General features: G+C 33.4%; 1 protein-coding gene across 1 annotated transcript in view; it reads left to right on the top strand.

The window, feature by feature from the left end:
* Positions 1 to 13460, top strand: part of LRP1B (LDL receptor related protein 1B) — a 1545691-nt gene that overhangs the window by 330607 nt on the left and 1201624 nt on the right. Inside the window, exon 3 of the mRNA XM_060105953.1 lies at positions 6678 to 6815. Within this exon, the coding sequence (XP_059961936.1) occupies positions 6678 to 6815 (138 nt within the window). The remainder of the gene's footprint in view (positions 1 to 6677; positions 6816 to 13460) is intronic.

Here is a 13460-nt window from a genome sequence, read left to right as displayed (position 1 = left end):
ATATTTACATTGTGTACCAATTTTCCCAGACCACATGGAGTAAATAACGTGGTTTACATGCTTTACTGTCTTCAGAAGCATCCCATTTTGCTGTTAGCTATTTTGATTTCTCAGCTGTGAGAATTATAATGGATGTTATGATGTACTATTTCCATACACTTAATTGCATAAGAGTTACCTTTTCTCCTTAAAAGATGATTGTCTATAATATTTCCAGGAAAATGGATCTAATTGTATATAAAAGCATTCTTTAAAAAAATTATTTTTCTTTTTAATAGAGATAGAAAAGATAGAAAAGTTTTTTGCAGTCATGTTAATGGTGCTCCAGAAATCTTAATATGTTGCTTAGTTATAAAGAAACTAAAATGTTTTTTAAATGATTCCAGGAAAGTTAATTTCTTAAAGATTTTAAAAAATTTGTTCCCAGTTCTATTGAGATATAATTAATGTCCAGCACTGTATAAGTTTAAGGTGTACAGCATAATGATTTGATTTACATACATCATGAAATGAGTATCACAGTGTATGAGGATTCTCTCTTTTCCATATCCTTACCAACACTTGCTATTAGTTGTCATTTTGACTCTTGTCATTCTGACACATGTGAGGTGGCATCTTATTTTGGTTTTGATTTGAATTTCCCTGATGATTAGTGAAGTTGAGCATCTTTTCATGTGCCTGTTGGCCATCAGTATGCCTTCCTTAGAAAAATGTCTATTCAGAACCTCTGCCCATTTCCAACCAGTTTTTTTTTTCCTGACATTGAGTTGTATGCGTGCATTGTATATTTTGGATATTAACTCCTTATTGGAGATATCTTTTGCAAATATCTTCTCCCATTCAGTAGGTGTCCTATTTGTTTTGTTGATAGCTTCCTTCACTGTGCAAAAGGTTTTAGGTTGATGTAGTCCATTTGTTTATTTTGGGGTTTTTTTTGCCCTTGCCTGAGGAGACATATTCCAAAAGATATTGCTAAGGCTGATGTGAAAGAGCTTAGGTTTTCTTTAGGACGTTTTATGGTTTCAGGTCTTAGATTTAAGTCTTTGATTTATTTTGAAGTTATTTGTGTGCAAGGTGTGAGAGAGTAGTCCAGTTTGATTTTTCTGCATGTAGTTGCCCAGTTTTTGCAACACTATTTATCGTAAAGGCTGTCTTTACCCCATTATATATTTTTGCTTCCTTTGTCATATATTGATTGCTCACATAGGTGTGTGTCCATTTCTGGGCTCTCTATTTTGTTCCACTGATCTATATCTGTTTTTGTGCCAGTGCCATACTGTTTTGATTACTGTAGCTTTTTAGTATAGTTTGAAAGTGCTAATATTTAAAACAGTTGTCACAAATTCTTAGAAATGATGGGACCTTCAACTTAAGAAATAGAAAATCTCCATAAGATTCAATACTCAAAAGACAAATATTGTAAGGGAGCGTATCAATGGAAATAATCCTTATATTCCTCAGTGTTTTTTTTTTTTCAATCAGTACTCTACTCTACTAGAACTTGAGTCCCAAACAATTCTTCAAATTATGATCAAATTTCAATATTCTAGGTGGATAGACAGGTAAAATGCAACAAAATCCCAAACTGCATAATTTTAATTTTTTGAATTTTGAAGGTATTTCATGCTTTCTTTCTGATAACTTTAGATACCAAAATTTTTTACTTGATTTTATATCAACTAGTAATCAATATTTTTTATTCCTATGTTCTGCTTTATATTTTAAAGTAGGAGGAAATATATATATATATATATATATATATATATATTACATAAAGGCCTTGTGCCTTAACAAATATACATGAAACTGAATATATTAATACAGTTCATAAATTATAGAGATATTTGTACTATAAAAAAATTAAAATGTGAAATAGACAATATCTCTGTGGGTTTGTAGAACAGATTGTGATCAATGACACCTACAAAAAAACCAAAAAAAAAAAACCCCAAAGAGCAACAAAAACAAAACAACAAATAAAAAATTTGTATGTTTCCCAAACTATGATTTCATTTGATCCTTATGACAATCATGTGATGTTAAGTACTTTACTCAAGTTTAGACAGCTAATACATGGCAGATAAAAACTCTGATTCAAGGTTTTGATCTCTAAGCCTCAGAACGCTTCCACTATTACCTGTTATTTTTCATAAAGAAAACTTGATGGAGAGGCCAGAGCTTGAAGGTGAAAAAGAGCTTGCTGGGTGAAAAGGAAAGAGAAGGTTTACTTTTCAGATGATGATATTGCATACCAAAAAATCCATAGGTGGGAAAAAATGTATGTTTTAGGGAGGTGAATGATAACAATGAATGAAGTAGAGTATTAAGTACTGAAAATACTTGTATACAATACCAATTGCAATTAATTGTAAATAATGCTAATAAGTTTCAACTAGACAATGATATTAGGCCAAGGAGTTTTGATTTCTTGTGGCCAGCAACTGAGAACAATTATGATTTTGAGACTAGTCATTGGGTGAAAGCTGTATTTGTGAAACCAATTCTGAGAATGCATTGATGATAAAAAAAATAAAAGGTAACTTCCAGCATATCAAAGAAAGTTCAATTGCTAGAACTTCATTCACCAACCGTATATTGAACACTGTTTTCTGTGTCAGGCAGTGTACTAGATGTTTGTTTCCCAGTCAGAGAGAGAGGGAAGTTTATAAAAGAGCATGTGTGAAATGCATCTAAGTGTGTTCATGGAATAGTATAAATAACAACAGCAATAATGTGACAAGAGTTTAAGAAGCACGAAAAATAATGGTGGAAATTGTGTCTAAGAGAAAGGAATTCTGACCAGCTTTTGAAGGACCTGTATGCCTTTGGCTTCACTGTTAGTGGTACCCCTAAGACCTTGGGGAGAAGCTCAACAGAGTTGGAAGCAGTGGCTGGAGTAAGAATGGAATGGGAATACAGCAGGTGCAGTCTACATTTTGAAGAAGTTTAACAGTTAAGAAATGTAGGAAAGAAGGGATACTACCTCAAGAAATGTTCAATCAGAAAAAGTGACTTTGTTCTTGAGTGTAGGTTTAAAAAAATTGAATGACATTGCAGGCAGGAGTTAGACCTATTGGAAAGATAGACATGGGAAATACAACCAAGCAGCAAATATTGTTGGGACAAAACCCCCAAAGTGGGATGTGACAGAGTGTAGGGTGAGGAGGTTAACTTCGGTGGGGGAGGATTGATACTGGTCCTGCTAAGATATGATGATATTGTGACAAGTGCAGATATTTGACTGTATCTGCCATTACAGAAGAAAAATCTCCACTCCTTCACAAAATGCACTATCTTGATTATCTTTAGTCAGAAAGGACATTTGATGAGATTTATGTCTCCCACTATCACTTTAACTGAACAGAGTTATGTTTAAAAATAATTTGAACATTCAAGAACATACAGATGAATCACGCTATCCTTGCATTATCCTGGAAGGCTTATTTGTAAAATGAGGTTCATTAAAAAATGGAAGCTATTTCAGCTAATTGGGTAAGGCTTATAGAAAATTTAAAAACATGGGTACTATTCTCCTGTGTTTATATATTTTAAATCCTGCTCATGATAGAGTTTTTCTTTCTTGTAATTAATTACTATATTTTTAATTCTGGTACCTTGCTCAGGTCACCTAAAATTAGATTTGAGGGACTGGAAATGTTTGCTAAATGTGCATTACTGACAACTGAAGTGATATTCTCACCAGGACTACCATATTTGTTAAAATTTTAAGAGTCTTTGTACTACTTTAAAATTTCTCTCGTGCTAATCTGTTATCACAGTGCCTCTCTCTGGTCCCCCCAAGTCCTCATGATTTAGCAACTAAAGGGATAATTCTGGGTATATTAGAGAGCCTCCAACCCTGTTCCTTGCTATGTCCAAATAATGATTGCTCATTGTGAAATGATCTGAATGCCTGAAAGTATTCATGAAATGAATCATTTAATGCAACATTGACATATTCTGAGGAATTTATGCAGCCTCCATTATCCTGTGCCTCTTCTTGTCAAACATAAATAGAGAGCAGTAGTGATCAGGGTGAGTTTTCTCTCTGTTATCAGGGTGGACTAAAGGAGCCTCATGGGTTATACACACTGTTACTTCAGAAATGTTCATTGGGAATCAAGGATGGATTATTGCCCATAGAAATAGTACACTGTTTACCCATATTGCCTGGTTTCAGTTGAGAATTTGAATTGAGGCAAGCATTGCCATTTCTCAGACTGCCCCATCTCTATCTCCATTTTCAAGAAAGACAACAACATTTTGGTTTTAGCAGTTTTCCAACTGAAGTATATCAGCATTGGTCAAAGAGGTTAAAGGTATTGATTCCCTCAATTTTGCGGTTAATTCCCAAGGCCTGGGGCAACCTCTACACTTATTCTACAGATAATTTCTGCTATTTACTTCAGTGTAACTTTGAAATTTTCATTGTCTTAATATGGGTTTTTTTTGCATGAAAATTTGGGAAGAACTAGTTAAGGTACAGTCCATTAAGCCATCACCCAGCTGTCTTACCAGTTACCCAGCAGTGAGGGAAACCAAGACAAGAGTATATCAAGGGAGGGTGAGGGGAGACAATAGTAGCTAGTCTATGAAGAAACCAATTGACTCTTTCATTCTTCTAAACAAATTTCTCTTTTGTCCTTACATGTTACCAGTAGAAAAAATCTAATGGTTCTATATATTGCCTCTGAGAAATCCAAACATTTTTTCCTGTTTTCTCAAAATTTATAAGTAGCTGAGCCTTTTTTCCTTAACACCAGATGTACATTTTCACTCCTTCTATCATGTTCATCAGTTACCTGACAGTCTTAAAAATGAAAAGTCCAGGACCAGATGGCTTCACAGGTGAATTCTATCAAACCTTTAGAGAAGAGCTAACACCCATCCTTCTCAAACGCTTCCAAAAAATTGCAGAGGAAGGAGCACTCCCAAACTCATTCTATGAGGCCACCATCACCCTGATACCAAAACCAGACAAAGATACTACAAAAAAAGAAAATTACAGACCAATATCACTGATGAATATGGATGCAAAAATCCTCAACAAAATACTAGCAAACAGAATCCAACAACACATTAAAAGGATCAGACACTATGAACAAGTGGGATTTATCCCAGTGATGCAAGGATTCTTCCATATACGCAAATCAATGTGATACACCATATTAACAAATTGAAGAATGAAAACCATATGATCATCTCAATAGATGCAGAAAAAGCTTTTGACAAAATTCAACACCCATTTATTATAAAAACTCTCCAGAAAGTGGGCATAGAGGGAACCTACCTCGACATAATAAAGGTCATATATGATAAACCCACAGCAAACATCATCTCAATGGTGAAAAACTGAAAGCATTTCCTCTAACATCAGGAACAAGAAAAGGACGTCCACTTTCAGCACTGTTATTCAACATAGATTTGGAAGTCCTAGCCAAGGCAATCAGAGAAGAAAAAGAAATAAAAGGAATACAAATTGGAAAAGAAGAAGTAAAACTGTCACTGTTTGCAGATGACATGATACTATACATAGAGAATCCTTAAGATGCCACCAGAAAATTACTAGAGCTAATCAATGAATTTGGTAAAGTTGCAGGGTACAAAATTAATGCACAGAAATCTCTTGCATTCATATACACTAATGATGAAAATTCTGAAAGAGAAATTAAGGAAACACTCCCATTTACCATAGCAACAAAAAGGATAAAATACCTAGGAATAAACCTACCTAGGGAGACAAAAGACCTATATGCAGAAAATTATAAGACACCGATGAAAGAAATTAAAGATGATACCAACAGATGGAGAGATATACCATGTTCTTGGATTGGAAGAATCAGTATTATGAAAAGGCTATACTACGAGAAGTAATCTACAGATTCAATGCAATCCCTATCAAAATACCAAAGCAGTCTTGAGGGAAAAAATTGGAGCTGGAGGAATCAGACTCCCTGACTTCAGACTATACTACAAAGCTACAGTAATCAAGATAATACAGTACGGGCACAAAAACAGAAATATAGATCAATGGAGCAGGATAGAAAGCCCGGAGATAAACTCATGCACCTATGGTTAACTTTGATATCTCAAGTTTCCAAATCTGTAAAATGGAAACAGCGATAGTACCAGTTCAGAAGGCTGTTAGGAAGATTAAATGAGTTAATACATGTAAAGCACTTAGTGCCTAACACTTGATGTGTACTCATCAGTTAAAAATAAATAAATAAAATTTAAATAAATAAATAAATAAATAAATAGAGCCATGCCAAGAAGTTGCCTTTATTCATATTTCACAGTTGAGGGACTTGAAACTTACAGGGTTTAAGCACCTTGCCCACTTATCTAAGGATAAGAAATAGAACAGTGACTCAAACCAACCCTTAGATTTTCAATCCATGCCTCTTTAAGGGTTGAAAGAATACTTGTGTTTTAAATGCATTATTTGAAAAACATACATATTATTTTATTTCCTATGTAGTCTTTAAAAATTAGTTTTTTTAATTACATAGGCCAATTTTGATCTCTGAGAATCAGAGCTACCCTCTGGTAGCATTGCCTATCATTTTATTTTGCGAATTCATGCTAGTAATTTCTCGTGCTTAACAGTTTTAGTGTTAAAAAAAAAAAAAAAAAAAAAAAGCTAAATCACTGTGTTCCTTTTTTCATTTTTCCAGGTCCTGAGGAGGTAGAAATCAAGTGCCCCTTGAATCACATTGCTTGCCTTGGTGCCAAAAAATGTGTTCATTTATCCCAGCTCTGCAACGGCATCCTGGACTGCTCAGATGGGTATGATGAAGGAGTTCATTGCCGTGGTGAGTCCATTTGTGGAAAAATACAACTGAAATATTGAATTTTTCATAGTTTTCATGAAAGTTCAAAGGGAACCTATAACCTGTCTTTTCTTTCAACCACAACCTTATCAGTTATTGAGAAAGCATGAGTTTTATTGCCAGAGACACTCAATATACATTTCAAAGCTGTGACTATTGTGCTTTATTGAAAAATGCTGTTAGAAAAAAAAAACAAAACCACAATTATATATTTCATAGAAAGGAGTACTTTTGAGCAAAGGACAAAAGAGAAGTCTTAGTCACAGTATTGAAAAAAACTTGTTTCTCTGAACTGTTGCTTAAACAAAGGGTATTTGAAGTAAAACCTCTGCAATCAAATATTTTAATAGAATGTATCATGGGAAATTTTCCCTTGATATTATTTCCCTGAAGTTATACTGTTAACTTTCTTGTAATTTTCATTCTTGTTAAAAACCTACATTCTACAGTGGTCAAGGGTTTACCTATATACTAATGATAGGAGTAACTAAACCTCAAATTTATAAAAAGTTATTTGGAACTGATATATTCCAATAGAACTGGTTGGGAAGGGGAGGATAAGATGTTAGACAAAGAAACAGGAAAAAGTTGAGGATTAAGGTAAGGACTGTGATCTGGAAACAGAATCAAGGTTTCAGTCAAGTGAATCAGTCTTCAACTCGGAGTCGGGAAAGAAACCACTGAATCAGAAGGTTCTAACTCGGATTATAGCATGTTGAATGTAACACAAAGGATGTTTATTGAAACTGTCAAAGAGTAACGCATTCTTCATGTTGAGGTCAGTGAGACAATAAAGAATGGAAGGAACTGTAGAAAGCTGGAGATGCATGTCTGGTGTCTGGACAGATTCACACTAAATTGCTGCCATTTGGGAAAGGTCCTAGGTCACCAGAAGTTCCAGGTTTTCAGGAGGAGCTCCACATCTTTGTGTTTAAAGTGTTCAAAGTTAGCTACTGCTTTTTAAACATTGTATGGTCATCAATGTACAGGCCTAACAAAACTTGTCTGGAGATCTGACAGGGCTTACTGGCTGCCAGTTTCCCACATTTGGGCTGAAATAAACTGGATTCAAAACCAGAGGTGGAGACATATATCAGAAAAAGAGTAAACCTTTGTTTAGAAAGGTATTTCAAAGTGGTAAGGATGTTGAGAGAGCATAGATCAGCTGGATCACTAGGTATTGTCCCTCTTTCTAAAGGGATGTCCAATTTCTCTGGCCCTGTAGACATATTCAGATTGAGAAGTTAAAGGTCTTCCTTCTTTGGACAAGTTTCCTTTCTTAGCCTTGAACTCTGACAGGGTCACATAAGGAGCCAGTTGATTCTTAGTTTTACTTACGAACACGTGTAATAATAATAATAAGTTTTATTTTTATTTAGAGGCTTTGTGACATGTACTCCTTTTTATAATTGTATAGTTTTAAAAGTGATATTAATAGAAAGTAAATTAGTGAATTACAAAGTAATAGAAATTAAATAGTTTAATTTTCTTTTCAGAAATTAATTATATTTTCTAGAGCCTAATTCTATTTACTTTAGTTATAATTCAGGGTTCTTATTACATTTAAAACAAAATTTCAGATAGACATGTGTGACTAAGCTTCTAAAAGAGTGAAATCATCACATTGCCAAATACTTCTCAGAGGTGATTATACAGATTTGAATATCTTAAACATATTTCAGTGCTGTGGATCATATGAAAATATATCTGAGTTCTCTAATAAAATTTAGAGCTGGGATTTAAAAGACAAAGGGATATGATAATAGTAAAACGGGATCAACTAACTATTCAATATCTGAACAAAAATAAAATGATATTAAATTCTGTTGATTTTTGAAAAGACAGCATATACTTCAGACTGAGATTTAGAATTTGTAGTTGCTTACGTTTCCATCTTTTTTCCTGTTCTAATTTAGGTTTCCAACTGTTACAAGTTTCATATCTTTATCACAGTGACAACGTTTTTTTATTTCTTAATTTGCCAGTAGGAGGCTGATTGTACCACTTTGGCCTTTTTAATATTTCTAAATTTCACCAAATAAAGTGTTTTAAAAGACTTAGTGTATTTATGACCTGTGGTGGACTTAGAAATAAGAAGAAGTATATTTGGATCTCTACCTGTTATTTATCTCAGTAGAGGGGTTTTCACCTAATTCTGTGGCCTTGTACAACTACATAGAATGGTAGGATCAAGATGACTGAATGACACAGTGATTCCAGAGTCAGTGGTTTAATAATGTATTTCTGCATTGAGAAAGAAAAATCAGAACTCTGTTTCCCTGCTTGGCCTAATAGAGTGCTCCAGACACATAGACAAAATACAAATCTTGGAAGCAACACCAGATTTATCACATGTATATGGTTTGTGTTTAGAAAAGATGATTGATTATATGCAAAAGTATATCATGGGAACTGAGTGTACTTTCCCACCTTCAACCTTCCTCCTGATTCTGGGTCACATTCAATGAAAAGATGTTTTCTGAAGAGTTCATTAGGCAACAGCCCCATCAAGTCTCTAAGGACTTTTTCATCTACTATAGACATACAATAAAGAAAACAGGTTAATTCAAACATCACATTGATTTTTAGAAATGCTTTTCTCTATAGAAAAATTCTTTTAAAATCACTTCTCTTTCCACTTCTTCCTTTTTGTTGGGTTCCAAGCACACACTCTAGATAATTATTAAGCCTAAGACACAATTCAAAGATGGATATGTTTTCTTTATACTCATAAAATTCCAAAGTATGTTTGGTGATATACTTGTAGCCTTTATGAAAATTAATAAGGTGAAAAATATAACATTTTTGAGGTGATATTTTGGTCTTGGGAATGCTTTTGTATCAACTGAATTGTTTTCTAAATGGTTTCCTAGAAAAAATCAATTTCTCCTTGGTAAGGGTAATGAAAAGATATCTATTATTAATGATTTTCTATAACAGTGATATTTTAATCTCCATAATTTAGCTTCATTTAAAGAAAACAATGGATTTTTGCATATGGGTATACTTATATATAGGACTGTGCTTGTAAAAATTTTACAATATGAACCTTCAAAATCACCACATTATATTTCAGATAATTTCGTGTCTTCATGCATATTTCATATTGGTGGTAATATCACTATATGTAAATTGCATGAGCAATGAAAACATATTCCATACAGTATGATGCCTCTCAATACAGGATAGTTCCACAAAAATCCTTCTTCCAGAATGCTGGAGGAAGTGAATAAATTCAACTAATGGAGAATACTTGGACTGAGGTGTATCAAAACACCATTTTAATATTTGACATTCTTAAGATAATTCATTTTGTTGACATTTAAAGTAGCTATAAAGAAGAGAAGCCCTCTTTTTATTCACAACCCTATTTAAATTACATTTGCAGTGCAAAACGGTCGCATATTTAAATGCTCAAGGGACTGACAGTCTCTGTGGTGCTATCTATTACTCTTTTAAAAGAATATGGGAACTCTTCCGGTCACTGCAAAAAGGCATTCTCTCTTCTGTGGCCCTAAAAAAGTGATTATGTAATCTGTTTTCCAGTAAGCATTCCAATATCCCTTTAAATTCAAGGGGATAAGTGTGTGAAGAGCTTACTAAAACTGATTAGGGAATGACACTCTGACATCTGAAAAGCTCCCCACACAGACACACAAGTATGCATACACAGACACACATACTCTTCTGATTTCTCTTTTCTAAACCTCTTCCTACATGATTCTGAGTGTATAATATATTAATTTGGTGTATTTGATCAGGAACCTAAAGAATAATAAGATTCTTGTATGTATCATCTAACTCCTTGAAATAATGCATATTAAGAAATTTTAAAATTTCATTTGATTATCTTACTTGCCAATTAGAATATAATTTTCCTGATGTACAATTACATTTTTCTCTACCCACAATCTAATGTATTTATTTTAGATTCTAGTAATTCTAATATGTTTATTTTAATGTATTTGTTTTAGAAACTGACTTGTGTTTAAAATTTTATATATTTATTTTTCTTTTATATTACTATTCATAAAACTAAATTCTTATGAGATGATGCCAAAAAATCCTGGAGGTAATTTACAAATTAGAGCCTTTCTCAAAATGGACCAAGGTCAATGACAAACGTTATTAACTACAGTGATTCACCATAGGAAAATTAGTAATCCTTAAAACTTCTGTGTGAATCTTATATATTTCAAATATGCCAAAAAGGAATGAATCTACCCCAATTAATTAGATTTAAGTAATTGATTTGACAAAATTAAATTTAATAAAAGAGTTAGGAATTAATTCTTAACTCAAATTCAGGACTCTCCTTTCTGGAAAAATGAAAAAAACAAATATTTTATCTTGTGGTGGTGCTTCATCAGTCATTACAACACTGATTTCAGAGTAGCATCAGAATAGCTTTTAGCTACCAAAAAGGAAGGAAGGAAAGAAAGAAGTTAGTGAATTCAATAAGGAAAACAAATGAATTTGGAGCATTTTATTGTTTTTACTTTCATTTTATTGTATGAATGGATCTTGTTCTATTTCTATTTTAAAAGTTCCCATTGAAAAGTACTACCAATCTCTTTCTAAATTAAAATGAGCTTACCATGCTACAGAAGGGGATTTCAGCATGCAGAATCTGAAAACACAGGTATGGAAAAGAGGTACAATTATAAGCAGTGTTATAGAAAGTGTATCTGTCAGCAACATACAGCTTAAAGCACATGGAGGGAAACTTCACAGTGTGTACTCAAGTCACTTGAAACATCAGTAAACCTAGAGCTAGAAAAAAAGAAAACGAGTTAGCCAGGAGGACCTGAGTTTGTGTGCTCAGGCCACGTTTGATTACTAAAGCTCCTGCAACTGAGTAGATCCTGCTATATTCTTTTCTTTGTGTTGGGTTGTGTTAAGGTGATCAGATATTCTCAGATCTATCTTAAGTGTAAGCATTTTCTCCAAAGAGATTAGTTTAAGCACTTGAGTTAGTTTAGTGAATGGCTATGACCCTTGACACTGGTTGGTTTCAGGGCCAAATTAATGCTTCTCAGAAGCAAAGCAAAAATTCCTAGAAAGAACAGATCTTCTACAAGGGTATCCTTCCTCTGCAAGACTATTGCAGATGTAGCTTATGTTGACCAATGACACATATATGAAATTAGGAGAGTATACTTCTTGCAGACTATTCTAATTATATATATATGTATAGAGGTGTGTATATATACATATATATGCATATATGCATAGGTTCACATATATATGTACATACATAAGTACATATATTCATTTTTCAGAGGTTTAATTTTTTAACTCCTGCTTAATTAGAAAGATATTTGACCTTTTAACACTGATTTATCAGATATAATTGTAAACTAATCCTGCTAAAGAGAATTGGATTTCAAGTTTCAGCTGTTTGTATATGTTGACTTCTAGAGACAGTTAAATAGCTAACTGAATACCCGTGGGAAAAGTAACTAAGTAATTTGCTCTATATCATAGCCCAGAATTCAAAATGATAATCTAAGGTTTTTTATTGGAAATAAATCTTTTTATAGTGGATTTGCATCTTTGATTAATGTTAATATTATACTAACTAGTGCTCCCTCCCCCCAGACAGATTTATTTTTAAGAATAACTATGGAAACAAAATTTTATAAATATAGAAAAAATGGTGCATAGACATACTAATAGCTTAAAATGATCTAACATTGAAGGATGTAACTTTTTAAAAAAAAGAGATATTCTTTATTAAAATGTCATCTCAAATTCTCTCTCTCTCTCTCGTCTTCCTCCCCCCCAACTCTTTCCCCCTTTGGTGTCCATACGTTTGTTCTCTGCATCTGTGTCTCAATTTCTGCCCTACAAACTGGTTCATCTGTAACATTTTTCTAGATTCCACATATGAGTTAATATACCATATTTGTTTTTCTCTTTCTGACTTACTTCACTCTGTATGACAGTCCCTAGGTCCTTCCATGTCTCTACAAATGACTGAATTTCGTTCCTTTTTATGGCTGAGTAATATTCCACTGTACATATGTACCACATCTTCTTTATCCATTTGTCTGTTGATAGGCATTTAGGTTACTTCCATGACATGGCTATTGTAAACAGTGCTGCAGTGAACATTGGGGTACATGTGTCTTTTTGAATTATGGTTTTTTCAGGTTATATGCCCAGAAGTGGGATTTCTGGGTCATATGGTAATTCTATTTTTAGTTTTTTAAGGAACCTCCATACTGTTCTCCATAGTGGCTGTATCAATTTACATTCCCATCAACAATGCAAGAGGGTTCCCTTTTCTCCACACCCTCTCCAGCATTTGTTGTTTGTAGATTTTCTGATGATGCCCATTCTAACTGGTGTGAGGTGACACCTCATTGTAGTTTTGATTTGCATTTCTCTAATAATTAGTGATGTTGAGCAGCTTTTCATGTGCTTCTTGGCCATATATATCTCTTCTTTGGAGAAATGTCTATTTAGGTCTTCTTCCCATTTTTGGATTGGGATGTTTGTTTTTTTAATATTGAGCTGCATGAGCTGTTTATATATTTTGGAGATTAAATCCTTTGTCCATTGATTCATTTGCAAATATTTTCTCCCATTCTGAGGGTTGTCTTTTCATCTTTTTTATAGTTT

Source organism: Mesoplodon densirostris, chromosome 8 (genome assembly GCF_025265405.1).
Source record: "Mesoplodon densirostris isolate mMesDen1 chromosome 8, mMesDen1 primary haplotype, whole genome shotgun sequence".
NCBI lineage: Eukaryota > Metazoa > Chordata > Mammalia > Artiodactyla > Ziphiidae > Mesoplodon > Mesoplodon densirostris.
Note: the sequence above shows the minus strand (reverse complement) of the source record. Positions and strands in the feature narration are given on the sequence as shown.